General features: G+C 43.4%; 1 protein-coding gene across 1 annotated transcript; it reads left to right on the top strand.

The window, feature by feature from the left end:
• Positions 1–5,963: 5,963 nt before the first annotated feature.
• Positions 5,964–17,713, top strand: LOC113222838 (solute carrier family 35 member F2). The gene is made up of 4 exons (XM_026452432.1): positions 5,964–6,145; positions 10,435–10,562; positions 15,733–15,892; positions 17,293–17,713. The coding sequence occupies exons 1-4, from the start codon at positions 6,001–6,003 to the stop codon at positions 17,451–17,453; spliced, it is 594 nt and encodes a 197-aa protein (XP_026308217.1). The 5' UTR covers positions 5,964–6,000; the 3' UTR covers positions 17,454–17,713.
• The last annotated feature ends 8 nt before the right edge of the window (positions 17,714–17,721 follow it).

Here is a 17,721-nt window from a genome sequence, read left to right as displayed (position 1 = left end):
CTCTGCCTTCCAGGTTCAAGCGATTCTCCTGTCTCAGCCTCCCGAGTAGCTGGGATTACAGGTGCCTACCACCACGCCCAGCTAATTTTTGTATTTTTAGTAGAGACGGGGTTTCACTATGTTGGCCAGATTGGTCTTGAACTCCTGACCTCAAGTGATCCGCCCTCCTCAGCCTCCCAAAGTGCTGGGATTACAGGCGTGAGCCACTGCGCCCAGCCTGAAGGGGTTTTCTAATATAAACTCTGTTACAAAATCATAATGGGGAGAGGATGGAGGGGAAGAGAGGGATGAGGGGAAAGAGAGGAAGGAGAAAGAGATATAGAACATCGGAAGATACCAACTGTGAGGGATGACCCACTTGTTATCCCAAGACTGTGTGCTGTAGGAGGGATAGCAGATGTTTAATGGCCAGGAAATTTGGGCATTAGCTCTGCTCCTGTGTGATCTGAGACAAAACACTACTCTTTTCTGGGCCCCAGTTTCCTTGATTAAAGTGGGTTAGTGCTAAGGTTCTGCAATTCTGAGACTTCCTTCCAGGGAAGAGAGGAAGTTTCCTTAGAGCCCTTCCTCCCTTCCTTCCTTCCTCCCTCCCTCCTTCCCTCCTTCCTTCCTCCCTCCTTCCCTCCCTCCTTCCCTCCCTCCTTCCCTCCCTCCTTCCCTCCCTCCTTCCCTCCCTCTCTCCCTCTCTTTTCTCTCTCTCCCATCCTTTTTTATTTCTTGGCAAACTCTCACTCTGTCGCCCAGGCTGGAGTGCAGTAGTACGATCTTGGCTTACTGCAACCTGCCTCTCAGGTTCAAGTGATCCTCCTCCCTCAGCCTCCTGAGAAGCTGGGATTACAGGTGCACACCATCATGCCCAGCTAAATTTTGTATTTTTAGTAGAGACGGGGTTTCACCATGTTGACCAAGCTGATCTCAAACTCCTGACCTTGGGTAATCCACCCGCCTTGGCCTCCCAGAGTGCTGGGATTACAGATGTGAGCCACCTTTAAGCAAATTTGAACCCTGTGATCTGGTCTTTTAATAGTTAGGAGCACTGATCTCTTCTGCCTTTTACAGACAGTATAACGACGGGTGAATTCTGGACCTGCTCTGAGTCTCATCTTCTCCATCTGTAGCATGAGTGCAATAGGACTTTTCTCAGGGCTGTTGTCAGGATCATGTTATTGAGATTGTGAACTGTGATAGGTACTAATTGAACAATGAAATACAGGAAAATTGGAATCATTTCCTCAGCCGGGTACCTCTCCCCACATGGTTCCTGAGAGAAGCATATGGCTGGGAATAATGACACAAAATAAACGAACTTTTTCATCCTTTGGCTTTGGCCCCACATTCCCGGAGACTCCTGGTGTACTATACCGGACTAAGTGGTGAATTTCCTTTGTCTAGGATAGGGCAGCCTAGGATCTGAATCAATGCAAACATGCCTCCTTCAAGAGAAAGTGTGCATAAGAGAAGGAGATAGCAACTCCTGGATCTGGTTGAGCTTATCAGCCGGTGCTGGGTAGAGCGTGCCTAGAAAGAATGCTACCTGTAGGGGAGCAAATCCTTAACTTTTGGCTCATCTTGGTGTACGTTTCCTCCAGTAGCCTAAAATAATGTCCTTGGATTTGGCCAGTTCTTGACATAATCACCTTCCCCTTAGAGAGTGGAGATTCCTTCCTTTTGAGAGTACCAGACTCAGCTACATGAAGTAGTATAACCCTGTGGAGAGCAATCTAGGAAAACACAACTGAAGACGCTCATGCCCTAAGAACAAACACCATCTCGTCCACTTCTGTTCTTGGATATATCCAGAGCAAGTGATTCCTTTAAACTATTGTAGAAATAGAAAGTCATTATATTTGTAGGACACTCTGAGTTTCCTGCTCCCAGCAGAATGCAACTGGCTGGATCTCTCCAGATGCTTTAGATGGCTCCCATCAGGCCATCCTGAGTACTGAGGAGATTAAATCTTAGCATATCTATAACTCATTTTTTTTTTTTTTAATAGAGACAGGGTCTCATTTTGTTGCCCAGGCTCTTTTGAACTCCTGGACTCAAGAAATCCTCCCATTTTTTTTTTTTTTTTGAGGTGGAGTCTTGCTCTGTTGCCCAGGCTGGAGTGCAGTGACGCAATCTCAGCTCACTGCAAGCTCCGCCTCCCGGGTTCACGCCATTCTCCTGCCTCAGTCTCCTGAGTAGCTGGGACTACAGGCGCCCGCCACCGCGCCCGGCTAACTTTTTGTATTTTTAATAGAGACGGGGTTTCACCGTGGTCTCGATCTCCTGACCTTGTGATTCGCCCGCCTCGGCCTCCCAAAATGTTTTTTTTTTTTGTAATAGAGATAGGGTCTCACTATGTTACCCAGTTTTGAACTCTTGTGCTCAAGCAGTCCTCCTTCCTGGGCTTCCCAAAGTGCTGGGATTAGAGGTGTGAGCCACCATGCCTCGCTGTCTGTAACCCATTTGTACCACCTGGCTAAAAACTAGAAAAAACTCTTAGAAAATTACATCAAAAGACATATGAAAACAAAAAGAAAAAGGAATATAACCAAAATATTCATCAATGATGGAATGGATTAATAAAGCATGATGTAGTCATGTGGTAGAGTACTATACAGTACTGAAAAGGAAGAACAAGAACTCATGTATCCATATGGATGGCTCTCTCAAACCCTGTTGCTCAAAACCACAGTTGCAGAAGTATATACAGTATGATGCCGTCTATTTAAAATTTTGAAACAATGCTATTTGTTGCTTAGGGATACTTACATAAATATTAAAATATGTAGAAAAGCATGAAAATAATAAATACTAAGTTCTAATTAGTTACCTCAGGAGGCCTAAGAGATTAGAGAGAACACACGTGGGATACCTTGATGTTGCCAAATATTTCTTTCCTTTCTTTTTTTCTTTTTTGTAGTGGTGTGATCTCAGCTCACTCTAACCTCCACCTCTCAGGTTCAAGCTATTCTTGTGCCTCAGCCTCCCTACTAGCTGGGATTACAGGCATGCACTACCATGCCTGGCTAATTTTTGTGTTTTTAGTAGAGATGGGGTTTTGGCATGTTGCCCAGGCTGGTCTCAAACTCCGGGGCTCAAGTAATTCACCCACCTCGGCCTCCCAAAGTGCTGGGATTACAGGCATTAGCCACTATGCCCAGCTGACAATTGTTTCTTTCTTTATCTTTCTTTCTTTCTTTTTTTTTTTTTGAGACGGAGTCTTGCTCTGTCACCCAGGCTGGAGTGCAGTGGCGTGATCTCGGCTCACTGCAACCTCCACCTCCCAGGTTCAAGCGATTCTTCTGCCTCAGCCTCCCGAGTAGCTGGGACTACAGGCGCATGCCACCACGCCCAACTAATTTTGTATTTTTAGTAGAGATGGGGGTTCACCATGTTGGTCAGGCTGGTCTCGAACTCCTGACTTCGTGATCCTCCTGTCTCAGCCTCCCAAAGTTGCTGGGATTACAGGCATGAGCCACCGTGCCCGGCAAATTGTTTATTTTTTGAGGTGATAGATAACATGGATACATGTCGATTATACATTATACATACTTTGTTATTTGTTAGATAGAAGAATTATTAAAAATTAAAAATGGGCCGGGCGCGGTGGCTCAAGCCTGTAATCCCAGCACTTTGGGAGGCCAAGACGGGCGGATCACGAGGTCAGGAGATCGAGACCATCCTGGCTAACACAGTGAAACCCCGTCTCTACTAAAATACAAAAAAAAAAAACTAGCCGGGCGAGATGGCAGGTGCCTGTAGTCCCAGCTACTCGGGAGGCTGAGGCAGGAGAATGGCGTGAACCCAGGAGGCGGAGCTTGCAATGAGCTGAGATCCGGCCACTGCACTCCAGCCTGGGCGACAGAGCGAGACACTGTCTCAAAAAAAAAAAAAAAAAAAAAAAAAAAAAAAAAATTAAAAATGAAATACGCTGTGAGAGAGTAGTTCAAGGTGAGGCTGGAGATTCAGATGGTTGCCTGTAGGGCCATTTTAAAGTGTGGCTTTCACCTAAGGCCAGAGGGGAACCAGCCAGTGAAAGGTTTTATTTTTATTTTTATTTTATTTTATGTTTTAGACATGGGAAATAATCTCATCATATTAACACTCAGAACATCAGTCCTGCTGCAGTGTGGAGACTGGATTTGGGTAGAATGGCAGTAGGACAGGAAGAATACTTAGAAAAAGTTTCCTCTTTGAAACATCATCTTCTCTAGGCCTCCAGATTGTTTCTTCCTTCCTAATTCTCCCCTTACCTCTCTGGCCATGCCCCTTTATCTCCATCTCTTTTTTTTTTTTTTTTTTTTTTTTGAGACGGAGTCTTGCTGTGTCTCCTGGGCTGGAGTGCAGTGGCCGGATCTCAGCTCACTGCAAGCTCCGCCTCCTGGGTTCACGCCATTCTCCTGCCTCAGCCTCCGGAGTAGCTGGGACTACAGGCGCCCGCCACCTCGCCCGGCTAGTTTTTTGTATTTTTAGTAGAGACGGGGTTTCACCGTGTAGACCAGGATGGTCTCGATCTCCTGACCTCATGATCCGCCCGTCTCGGCCTCCCAAAGTGCTGGGATTACAGGCTTGAGCCACCGCGCCCGGCCCTTTATCTCCATCTCTAATGAGTCTCCCTCCCTCCCTCCCTCCCTTTCTTCCTCCCGTCCTTCCTTTCTTCCTCTCGTTCTGTCACCCAGGCTGGAGTGCAGTGGTGCGATCTCAGCTCACTGCAACCTCTGCCTCCTGGGTTCAAGCGATTCTCATGCGTCAGCCTCCTGAGTAGCTGGGATTACAGGTGCCCACCACCGCACCCCGCTAATGTTTGTATTTTTCCTAGAGACGGGGTTTCACCATGTTGGCCAGGCTGGTCTCAAACTCCTGACCTCAAGTGATCTGCCTGCCTTGGCCTCCCAAAGTACTGGGATTACAGGCATAAGCCACCGCATCCAGCCTCTCCAGCCCTTTAAATATTGCTGATTCCCACGGTATTTCTTTTTTGCTCTCTTTTCTTCCCAGTTTTTAGTTATGTGCCTTAGTGATCTCATTATGTCCCCCATTCAGCCACCACCTTTATGCTCATGATTCTCAAGTTTATTTCTCCAATCCAATCCTTTCTTCCAGCTCCAAGCTGCCTACTGGACATTTCTTCTTGGCTATCTCATAATTAAATAAAATCCAGCATGTCCAAAATGGCGTTACTATCCTTTCTAAATATGCCTTTTCCTTCTGCCTTTAGGATCTTGGTTAACCATATTGCTATCTAGCCAATTATCTGATCCAGAAAATAGGTATTATTGTCGACTCTTCTGTCTCAACTTCTTCTTTAATTAGTCTCCATGTTAGAAATGCAGGGTAAGGACCAGTCACAGTGGCTCACACTTGAAATCCTAGCACTTTGGGAGGCTGAGGTGGGAGGATCCCTTGAGCCTAGGAGTTTGAGACCAACCTGAGCAACATAGTGAAACCCCATCTTTACCAAAAAAAAAAAAAAAAAAAAAAAAAATTAGCTGGGCATGGTGGCATATGCCCATAGTCCTAGTTATTTGGGAGGCTGAAGTGGGGGGATTGCTTGAGTCTGGGAGGTCAAGGCTGCAGTGAACTGCAATTGCACTACTGCACTGCTGAGCAATAGAATAAGACCCTGTCTCAAAAAAAAAAAAAAAAAAAAAAAAGACACACACACACACACAAGTGCTTTACAAAGTATGTTATAGTCAAGTAATCAAAATGATCTCTAAATGGATGTTCAGTGAAATGGGGGAATATGCTTTTGTGGGAATGGAGGGGATCAGAAAGATAAAAGAGAATTAAAATGTAGTCCTTTAATAACTAACATTTTAATATTGATTTCATAGAATGAAATGAAGAATCACCTGGAATAATTAGCATTTCCGTTTGTGTTTAGCTGTGTGTGTGTGTGTGTGTGTGTGTGTGTGTGTGTGTGTGTGTAAGGTATAACTTATTTGCAAGCTATTCTGATTTCTTCCCTTATTTTCCAGGAATATTTTGAAAACAATTGCTCTGGGTCAGATGTTGTCCTTGTGTATATGTGGGACAGCCATCACCAGCCAGTATTTGGCAGAAAGATACAAAGTGAACACCCCCATGCTTCAGAGCTTTATCAATTATTGCTTGCTGTTCCTAATTTATACAGTGATGCTGGCATTTCGATCAGGTATGTCAAATGTGGAAATTACCTTTTCAACAAAATTATCTTCATAAAAATTACTAGAAAAGTATGACACCTCTGAATTCTGTGAAAGTAGTAACTAGAGACTTATGCATAATTCTCTGAAATTGTTGATTAAAGTAAGTCGCACCATACTGTTTGTAACAGAGAAGTTGTCCAAAAAAAGTGTTTTGTTTTTTTTTTTTGAGACGGAGTCTTGCTCTGTCGCCCAGGCTGGAGTGCTATGGCCGGATCTCAGCTCACTGCAAGCTCCGCCTCCTGGGTTCACGCCATTCTCCTACCTCAGCCTCCCGAGTAGCTGGGACTACAGGTGCCCACCACCTCGCCCAGCTGGTTTTTTGTATTTTTTAGTAGAGACGGGGTTTCACTGTGTTAGCCAGGATGGTCTCGATCTCCTGACCTCGTGATCCGCCCGTCTCGGCCTCCCAAAGTGCTGGGATTACAGGCTTGAGCCACCGCGCCCGGCCAAAAGTGTTCTGTGTTGTTGTTGTTGTTGTTGTTTGTTTTTGAGCCAGGGTCTCACTCTGTCACCCAGGCTGGAGTGCAGAGATGCAATCTTGGCTCACTGTAGCCCTGACCTCCCAGGCTCAAGTGATCCACTCACCTCAGCCTCCCTAGTAAGATGGGACTACAGGCGTGTGCCACCATGCCTTTTTTTTTTTTTTTTTTTTGGTAGAGAAGGGTTTTTGCCATGTTGCCCTGGCTAGTCTCTTAACTCCTGGGCTCAAGCGATCTGCCCACCTCAGCCTCCCAAACTGCTAGGATTTCAGGCGTGAGCCATTGGACCCGACCTAAAGAGTATAAATGTCATTACAAGTTAGGTCCCCCCGCAATTTAAAAAATATTTTAAAATATTAAGATGATATTAAAAACACTTAAAGTCAAGAACCTTACTCTCCAAAGTATTTACTTACAACTAAATAAAGATGGTAAATGGAACATTAGTTGATTGTGTAGATCAGGTCTCTGGGTTTTTTTGTGTGTGTGCAGTGACATAATCTTGGCTCACTGCAACCTCCACCTCCTGGGCTCAAGTGATTCTTGTGCCTCAGCCTCCTGTGTAGCTGGGACTACAGGCACACACCACCACGCCCGGCTAATTTTTGTATTTTTAGCAGAGACGGGGTCTCACCGTGCTCCTGACCTCAAGTGATTCACCTGCCTTGGCCTCCCAGAGTACTGGGATTATAGGTGTGAGCCACTGTGCCCAGCTAATTTTTGTATTTTTTGTAGAGACAGGGTTTCACCATGTTGCTCAGGCTGGTCTTGAATTCCTGAGCTCGAGCAGTCCTCCCACCTCGGCTTCCCAAAGTGCTGAGATTACAGGTGTGAGCCACTGGGCCCAGCCACATACATTATTATTAACCAAAATCAATAATTTACCTTAGGGGTCACTCTTGGTATTGTGCATTCTATAGGTTTTGACAAATGTATAATGGCATACATTTACCATTACAGTATCAAACAGAACAGCTCCACTGCCCTAAAAATCCCTCTGCTCCACCTATTCATTCCTTCTTCCCTCCCCACAAACTCCTGGTAGCTACAGCTTTAGTGTTGCCCTGTCACCCAGATTGGAGTACAGTGCAGTGGCGTGATCTTGGCTCACTACAACCTCTGCCTCCTGGGTTCAAGCGATTCTCCTGCCTCACCCTCCCTAGTAGTTGGGATTACAGGCACGTGCTACTACACCCGGCTAATTTTTGTATTTTTAGTGGAGATGTTGGCCAGATTGGTCTCGAACTCCTGACCTTACGTGATCTGTCTGCCACGGCCTTCCGAAATGTGGGGATTACAGATGCCCGTCCAGCTTCATTATTTTTTAAAACTTTAGTTTAACCCTTCGTTGTAAAGGGGTTTGAAGGTCTGATTCTAAATTTACTACTTGCTTTTGAATCATGTGGCCAACACAGCAGAAGAAAAAGCCTCACAAAGGTTAATGAATCCAGTGAAGAAGGACAGCACTGTGCACACTCAGGAAATTACAGTAATTTATTTCATCCCATGCACCAGCTATCTAAAGGTTTTTATTGAAATTTAGGGCTGGGTGTGATGGCTCACACCTGTAACCCCAGCACTTCGGCAGTTGGAGGTGGGAGGATCACCTGAGGCCTGGAGTTCTAGACCAGCCTGGGCAATGTGATGAAACTCTTTCTCTACAAAAAATATAAAAATTACCTGGGTATGATGGCATGTCCCTGTAGTCCCAGCTACTTGGGAGGCTGAGGTGGAGGATGGCTTGATCCCAGGAGGCTGAGGTTGCAGGGAGCCAAGATGGCACCACTGCACTCAAGCCCAAATGACAGACCAAGACCCTGTCTCCAAAGGAAGAAAAAAAAAAAGAGCTGGGAGTGGAACTATACATGGTTAATAATCCTATACTTTGCTCTTTGTGGAAGCATTGGCCTTCAGGAATTCGGTGAGACTCCCAAATATATCAGTGCAGTTAGTCTCCCTAAGGGATGGTTGTTAGGTACTTCCTATGCCATTTGATGCTAGGAAGACTAATTCTGTGTTGTTATGTTTTTTTTTTTTTTTTTCTTCTGAGACGGAGTTTTGCTCCTGTTGCCCAGGCTGGAATGCAATGGCATGATCTCGGCTCAGTGGCACAATCTCAGCTCAGTGCAACCTCTGCCTCCCAGATTCAAGTGATTCTCTTGCCTCAGCCTCCCTAGTAGCTGGAATTACAGGCACCTGCCACCATGTCCGGCTAATTTTTTTATTTTTAATAGAGACAGGGTTTCTCCATGTTGCCCAGGCTGGTCTCGAACTTCTGACCTCAGATGATCTGCCCACCTCGGCCTCCCAAAGTGCTGGGATTACAGGTGTGAGCCACTGCACCCGGCCTATTTGTGTGTTTTCAAGATGTTCCTGCTAATTGGATTTTACTGATAATTATTTGGTTATGATTCTCACTACTTTTATTTGTGAGTTATCTTGCCATAAAGCCTTCTCATATATGTGCCAACTCTGCATCTCCTGTGATGCCAGATTCTCCAAAGTAGTGAATCCAATTAATTTGAATAAATATAATTTGAGGGAATAAAATGTGTTTCTTCAGTGTGCCACTAAGTCTTTTCTCAGACTTATCATGGACTTATTTTTCACTTGAAAGCACATCTCTTCCAAAAGAACGATCACATGCAGACTTTTCTTTGAAGAAGCCCATGGATAGAAGTTAAATAACCAATTAATTTCTAGGAAAACATTTCATTTCCTAGGATAGTCCGTGGCTTGTCAGAAATGGCGACATGCAAGCTCATATCCAGAAATTTTATTTCTGTTATGATAGGAAAGGGATTTTAAAAAAAGTTTTTCTTTTAAGTTCTGGGGTACATGTGCAGAATGTGCAGGTTTGTTACATAGGTAAACATGTGCCATGGTGGTTTGCAGAAGCTATCAACCCATCACCTAAGTATTAAGTCCAGCATGCATTAGCTCTTTTCCTTAGGGCTCTCCTTCCGCCCTGCCCTCCCCCACTTGTACAGTGAGTCTCCACCTGTACAGTGAGACTCCACTGTACAGGTGGAGTCTCATTATGTAAGCCCAGCTGGTCTTGAACTCTTGGGCTCCAGCTGTCCTCCACCCTTACCTCAACCTCCTGAGTAGCTGGCATTACAGGTGCACACCACCATGCCCAGCTAGGAAAGGGAATTTAACCACTTTTCTCTTACTTTCATTCTGGTGCTTTTATTGAACACTTGGTCTCTGATGACATTTTAACTAGGGTTTCATACTAGAAAAAAATCTAACTCTGGTGAGCTGTTGCAGGAGTTTGGGTTATGAAGAATGGAAACTGGGAGGGGGCCACGCTGGAAATACACAATAGCCAGGCATGGTAGCTCACGCCTGTAATCCCAGCACTTTGGGAAGCTGAGGCAGGCAGGTCGCTTGAGCTCAGGAGTTCGAGACCAGCCTGGGCAACATGGTGAGACCCCATCTCTGCTAAAAATACAAAAATAATTAGCTGGGTATGGTGGCGTACGCCTGTGGTCCCAGCTACTCAGGAGGCTGAAGTGGGAGGCTGGCTTGAACCCAGGAGGCAGAGGTCGCAGTTAGCTGAGATTGTACCACTGCACTCCAGCCTGGGCAACAGAATGAGACCCTATCTCAAAAAAAAAAAAAGAAGAAGAAGAAGAAGGAGGAGGAGGAGGAGGGGGAGGAGGAGGGGGGGGGGGGGGGGGGGAAATTCTTGCTTCTACTCTTTGATCTTCAAATCAACATGTATGGTATCATTTGCAAATAACATACTGACCCAGATTTCTTTCAACCAGGCAGTGATAACCTTCTAGTAATCTTGAAAAGAAAATGGTGGAAGTACATCCTGCTGGGACTAGCAGATGTGGAAGCTAATTATATGATTGTCAGAGCCTACCAGTACACAACTCTAACCAGTGTCCAGGTAAGAGGGAGCCCTCTGACCACTTTGGATTTTATAGCTTCAAAAGGAGAACACGAAGTCATACGTGTTGACCTAATTTTATTGAAAAACTGTTCAGTTGAAGAAAACCTAAACACAAGTGGGTGCTGTTTTCTAGTAGAGCATATGCTCTAATGAGTAATGTTTCCTAGAATTAGTGAAAATGTATACCAGTTAAGCTGCCCCCAAACTGCTAATGCTGTGGCAGAGCAGTTCCTACCACAATAAGCATAAATATTTAGTTGGCAGTTGATGCTGTGGTGTTGACATGTGTTCTGTTTTATATGCTGCTGAAACATGGCATATGAAAGTAGATATACCTTTGTTCTATAGGAAAGTTGGAGCTTTGCAAGCATAGTAGATATTCATGACAAAGGAACCATTGGAAGAAACCCATTAGACATTTTTGGGAGAGGTGGTAGCCAGAGTTAAAACTCCCATTCCTGTTTCTTTGTTAGGTTTATTCTTGCTGCATTGAAAGAAAAATATTCATTCCTACATTGCAGAGGTTTTCAACTTTGTAAAGTTGAAGACAATTGATTTCATTTGTCTTAATGTTAGCAAACTATGGGATGTGTCATAACATTAACTCACCATTACTAACTACAAAATGTTTTATAAATGGAGGTGAAAGTGAGATAGACTCAAATGCCAGGTTTAGATGTCACAGTTTAATAAGTTCATAACTTTTTTTTTCATTTTCTTAAATAATAAAAAAAAGTTTGTATCAGATGTGGGATTTGAAGTTTATAACTTTTTGATATATCCCTTTCTCACTATACAAAATACAGAGATGTTCTTACTTGACTCTAAATTTTAGGGACTGGAAAAATTGAAATTAGACTTATTTTGCATAGAAAATATAAGGATTGTTGAGAACTCAGTATTTTCCCAATGTGAACCTACATTAAATGTTATTGCCAGAGTGCCTTATATTAAATACTTTGTTGTCTGTAACATTTTGCTAAGCATTGTTCTCAGCAAACCTCTTGGACTTTGACCAGTATGGGTTAAAAAGCTGAGAGAGGAAATGATTTATTAAGACAGACACCATAGGAGGCACACAAAGAACCTAAAGTTTCGCAAAAATTAAACCCAGCAGTTACCTAGAGAATGAAGCATGAGAATGAAGTTAGTTACCTAGTATCACTAATAGGAGTTAGTGCTCTTTTAGCATTGGTTAATGAAGTATATGTAAGTATGCAGAAAATGGCATTTTCTTGTCACATCTACTCTCATAATCTCACATACATTTTAATTACAATTCCCAGGAACTTTGATCTCTAATAATGATAAAAAGTTTGGAATTGGTGCAAAGCCTAAACACAGTTAAACAGAACACTTACAGTTGGATATTTGCAACTGAAGTTCATGCCTTCTTTCAATTTCAAAGAAATTGAAAACAATTTCTTTCACGCAGCCTCTTAGAAAAACCTAAGCATTTGGTTGCTAAAAGTCATGCACTTACGGCCTTAGTGAGGAATGTATTATAAAAAAGGCATCTAACAAGGTCATGTTTTCTCCAGCAGCAGAGATGGCTGTCACAGGACTGATTCAAGCTGGTTCTCCACCTGAGTAAATCTCTGGCCTGGGTAGTCCAAAAGGATGGAAATTTGGATTAGGTGGTCTTTGAACCTTCTTCTTAAGGGTTCCTTAGAAGGTTCTGTAATTACCAACAGTCATGGAATAGTTCACGTGAAGATCATGATGTGGCCTAGGTTTCTGCTCATGTCCCTTCCCACTTTACTGCCACATCAACCCATTTCCCACTCATGGCCTGCTCCTTCTCTCCTGTGCTGCTCTGTTCTTCCTAGAATGCAGTCCTTTTTGAAGCCTGCTCCCCTCATTGTCAAAGGCTAATTCAATTTTCATGTTCTCTTCTATACTCTATTGTACCTCTAATATGGTCTAACTCATTTTTATACTAACCACGTGGCAGAGTCTGCCTTAGTACCCTGCTTACTGTGACTATACAATAATTTTTAAAAATTAAATTGATACTCTTAGAACTGAAACAATCAGAGAAGACATCCATCACCAGGAATACTTTTTTTTTTTTTTTTCTGAGGAGGAGTCTTGCTCTGTCACCCAGGCTGGAGCACAATGGCATGATCTCGGCTCACTGCAGCCTCCGCCTCCCAGGTTCAAGTGATTCTCCTGCCTTATCCTCCTGAGCAGCTGGGATTACAGGCATGCGCCACCACACCTGGCTTTTTTTTTTTTTTTTAGATGGAGTCTCATTCTGTCGCCCCGCTGGAGTGCAGTGGGGTAATCTTGGTTCACTGCAGCCTCGGCCTCCTGAGTAGCTGGGATTACAGGAATGCGCCACCACGCCCAGCTGATTTTTTTTTGTATTTTGAGTAGATATAAGGTTTTGCCATTTTGGCCAGGCTGGTCTCAAACTCCTGACCTCAAGTGATCCTCCTGCCTTGGCCCCCATAGTGCTGGGATTACAGGCATGAGCCACCGCTCCCGGCCACCAAGAATGCATTTTGAAAAGAAGGTTCACATGTCTGAAGGTGATATCAGATGAGAAGTCATGGAATGTTAGAGTCGGAGGGAACCTGTGTGATCATTTCATCTGATCTTTTTATTTTATATTTTGACTTGGAGAGTGACTGGCTGGGGACCACACATCTAGCTGGTCAGTGTGGGGCTGGGGCCTGAGGTCTCTGGAGCTCTGACCATGATGTTAGGCAGCTACCTCATTGCCCAACAAAAATTGTTAGAGCAAATTTAAGTTTGATTTTAAGACACAAGGATAAAGGAATCTTCTGTGGTAGTTCTTAGAATGTCTTTTTCTCCTTTTTTTTGTTTAAGGAATGTAGTTGAGATTTTGTTAAGCCATATGGCTGGATTCTGCTGGTGTCTTCAGGGACAGGGTATTATCATTTGAATCGTTTAATGTTTTGCTATTCAGGCAGGCTCAATAAAGCACTTAGGAGATTAGAGTTCTGCAGCTGGAATAAATAACAAGGCAAGATGCCATTCCTACACATGATGCGTTGGACTCCACTGATGCTACTGCAGTGAAAGGCAATCAGTAAACAACTGTGGACAGGATTGAATGGGCTGCTGGAGATTAGGGGCCTGTCTTGTTCAAGACTCACCAGATACGGAGAGAATCAGGGACAAGGTTTGAAACAACAGGGGGAGCAATAAAACAGCAGTTTCAGGACTATTATTGGTATAAGGAATATATTTCTTCCTTGAAAGAAATACATTGGAATGCATCAAGAATCTCTTGAATATATTTTATCCTTGAATGCACATTAATTTTGTGAATTTAAGAATTGAACGAATTCAGTCTCTTTTTTATCTTTTATCTTGCAAACAACTTTGGGCCTGCTATAATTTTGGCATGCTTAATCCCTCTGCCTTCCAGATGAGCAGTATCAGGTGTATAGCTAGTGTTTTCTGGACCTATTATCAACAGGTGATGGAGAAGCACCTGAGGAAGATGAGCAAGAATATTTGCCGTGAGCATGAGTGTGTCTCATGTGGTGGGGTTGGATGCTTTGTCAGGGAGATGGTGTCTGTTCTCTCATAGTAACCGGTGCTTCTTTGTAGCACTTAGCCCAATTCCAGTGAAATATCTGGTGTGATTATTTATTCCATGTCCTTTCTAGCTTTGTGTGCTCCTGAGAGCACAGCTTGCTCTGTCCTGTTCACCTCTATTTCTAGCTGCTTTCACAGTGTCTCACACATGCAAGGTGTTTAGCAAATATTTGTTGGCTGAGTAAATGGTTGCATGCAGGAAAGCATGTTTGTCTACCGAACTTAAAGATACACACAGGGCCAGGCATGGTGGCTCATGCCTGTAATCCCAGCACTTTGGGAGGCCGAGGCAGGCAGATCACCTGAGGTCAGGAGTTTGAGACCAGCCTTGCCAACATGACGAAACCCCATCTCTACTAAAAAATACAAAAATTAGCTGGGCGTGGTGGCAGACGGCTGTAATCCCAGCTCCTCAGGAGGCTGAGGCAGGAAGAATTGCTTGAACCCAGGAGGCGGAGGTTGCAGTGAGTCGAGATTGTGCCACTGCACTCCAGCCTGGGTGACAGAGCGAGACTCCATCTCAAAAAAATAAAATAAATAAAATAAAATAAAATAAAATAAAATAAAATAAATAAAAAAAATAAAAAAATAAAATATAAAAATAAAATAAAATATAAAGATATACACAGGTGGGAGCATAGAGGTAAAGAGCACAGGCCCTCAGCAGAATTCTTGTGTTCAGCAACTGACTCTTCCATTGTATTTTATTATTTTATTTATTCATTTATTTTGAGACAGGGTCTGTCTGTATTGTACAGGCTGGAGTGCAGTGGCACCATCACAGCTCACTGCAGCCTTGAACTCCCAGGCTCAAGTGATCCTGTCACCTTAGCCTCCCAAGTAGCTGGGACTACAGGCGTGCAACACCACACCCAACTATTTTTTTTTTTTTTTTTTGTGAAGACAGCGTTTCACCATGTTGCCCAGGCTGATCTCGAACTTCTGGGCTCAAGCAATTTGCCCACCACAGCCTCCCAAAGTGTTAAGATTACAGGCCTGAGCCCCTGTGCCCAGCTGTCATCCCATTTTTAACTATGGCAACTCATTTCACTCTCTGTACCTTCATTTTCTCATGTATAAAATTGGATTGTAATTTCATTCTCATAGAGTTGTTGTGAGGATTACATGAGTGAATCCAGGTAAAGCTCTTAGTATAGGGCTGGCAATAATAAATGCTCAATAAATACTGACTCCTATTATAAATACTGACTCTATTATTTTTTAATTACTCATCTTTTTTTTTTTTTTTTGAGACGGAGTCTTGCTCTGTGGCCCAGGCTGGAGTGCAGTGGCCGGATCTCAGCTCACTGCAAGCTCCGCCTCCCGAGTTTACACCATTCTCCTGCCTCAGCCTCCCGAGTAGCTGGGACTACAGGCGCCCGCCACCTCGCCTGGCTAGTTTTTTGTATTTTTTAGTAGAGACAGAGTTTCACTGTGTTAGCCAGGATGGTCTCGATCTCCTGACCTCGTGATCCGTCCGTCTCGGCCTCCCAAAGTGCTGGGATTACAGTCTTGAGCCACCGTGCCCAGCCAATTACCCATCTTTTAGCTAATGAGAGATATGTTTTAAACTGTTGATTCTCTTTCCATGCAGCTTTTGGATTGCTTTGGGATTCCTGTGTTGATGGCTCTGTCGTGGTTTATTCTTTATGCGAGGTACAGAGTGATCCACTTCGTTGCCGTGGCTGTCTGTCTGTTGGGTGTAGGAACCATGGTTGGTGCAGACATACTAGCAGGGAGGGAAGACAATTCAGGTAAGCTTCAGTCACAGAATTTTGTTTATGTTTTCACTTTTATTCTGCAAACTATATCTTTTTATAGTAAAAAGCAGAAAATACATTCTGGTTAACTACATTTGAAATTATATTTTTAGATTTACTTGTATCTGGTATTTTGTAACTACCTCCACAGAACAATCTGTATGTTCCTACCAGCCTACAGTTTTTCTTCCTTTTTGTTGCATTAAATAGTTTTGTCTGTCTCTTGAGAGCAAAGTTTCTTTATATATTTGCAATCATCTTTTGTCTCATACATTTAAGATTGGTTCCTGGAAAACCTACTGTCAATTCTTTTTTTCTTTTTTTATTTAATCAACGAAGAAACTTGTTCACTGGAGTATTTCTTTTTAAGTCGCTGTGTAGGTGAGAACACTTTGCCTCACTTTGTGTTGAATTCAGTTGATAGTATAAAATGTAATTAAGGTCTATTAATTCATCCAAGCTTCAAGTGAGTTAAATGTCTCCTTGGATTGAGAGAGAAAATTACAGTTGATACTATAAAATCTAATTAAGGTCTATGATTCACCCAATCTACAAGTGAGTTAAGTGTCTCCTTGGATTGAAAGGGAAAATTACTTTGAAAGCAGGTTCCCATTTTTCAAATTGACCCAACTCTTCAGTGAACTCCATTAATTTGTCATGTCATGGAATCATTTTCTGAGGCCTTACATTATAATATATTCAATATATCAATTTCTAGCCTGTTAGACTTCTGAGGAGTTAAATTATGAAAAATCACAGCAGAATTGAACCAGAAAGTGAGAAGAGTAAGAGAGTAAGAGACTTTAAACTTCTAGTAACCAGGTTGGGTGCGGTGGCTCACACCTGTAATCCCGCGTTTTGGAGGGCCAAGGTGGGTACATCACCTGAGGTCAGGAGTTCGAGACCAGCCTGGCCAACATAGTGAACCCTCCGTCTCTACCAAAAATACAAAAATTAGGCCAGGCACAGTCACTCACACCTGTAATCCCAGTACTTTGGGAGGCCAAGGTGAGCGGATCACTTGAGTTCAGGAGGTCAAGACCAGTACAAATACAAAAATTAGCCAGACCTGACGGAGGGTGCCTATAATCCCAGCTACGCAGGAGGCTGAGGCAGGAGAATCACTTGAACCCGGAGGTGTAGGTTGCAGTGAGCCGAGACTGAGCCACTGCACTCCGCACTCCAGCCTGAGCGACAGAGCAAGACTGTCTCAAACACATGCATGTGCATGCGCGCTCGCACACACACACACACTCACACATAAACTTCTAGTAACCAGTTTCTTCTTCCTTAGCGTCATTTAAATGAACACGAGTCAGATGACCGCGTGGAGGCATGCTGTAGAGGTTCACCTGTTGACAGTGTTTTGCTTTTTGTGGCTTATCTTCCTGCAGGGAGTGATGTATTGATGGGCGACATCTTGGTCCTTCTTGGGGCTTCCCTCTATGCCATTTCGAATGTTTGTGAGGAATACATCGTGAAGAAGCTGAGCAGACAGGAATTTTTAGGAATGGTGGGCCTGTTTGGAACAATTATCAGTGGTATACAGCTGTAAGATTCTACAATTTTTTCTAAAAACAAAATAAGCAAATATATTATAGATAACTACTAATATTCATTATTTATTTGGCCCAAATTCACATCTGAAATTAGTATTAGGTGGATGCAAGAGTAATTGTGGTTTTGCCATTACCTAATAACTTGCTGAGTGTCTATTAGAGGATTGTTAAAATATCAGGAATTACTTCCTATTCTCTTAAAACATGTGTGTTGCTTAGGATTCCTGATTAGCATGTGGTAGAGGCATTTACCAGTAAGGAGTT

The sequence above is a fragment of the Piliocolobus tephrosceles genome, unplaced genomic scaffold, assembly GCF_002776525.5.
Source record: "Piliocolobus tephrosceles isolate RC106 unplaced genomic scaffold, ASM277652v3 unscaffolded_35489, whole genome shotgun sequence".
Lineage (NCBI taxonomy): Eukaryota > Metazoa > Chordata > Mammalia > Primates > Cercopithecidae > Piliocolobus > Piliocolobus tephrosceles.
The sequence above is the reverse complement of the archived record's forward strand: the minus strand, read 5'-3'. Positions and strand labels throughout refer to the sequence as shown.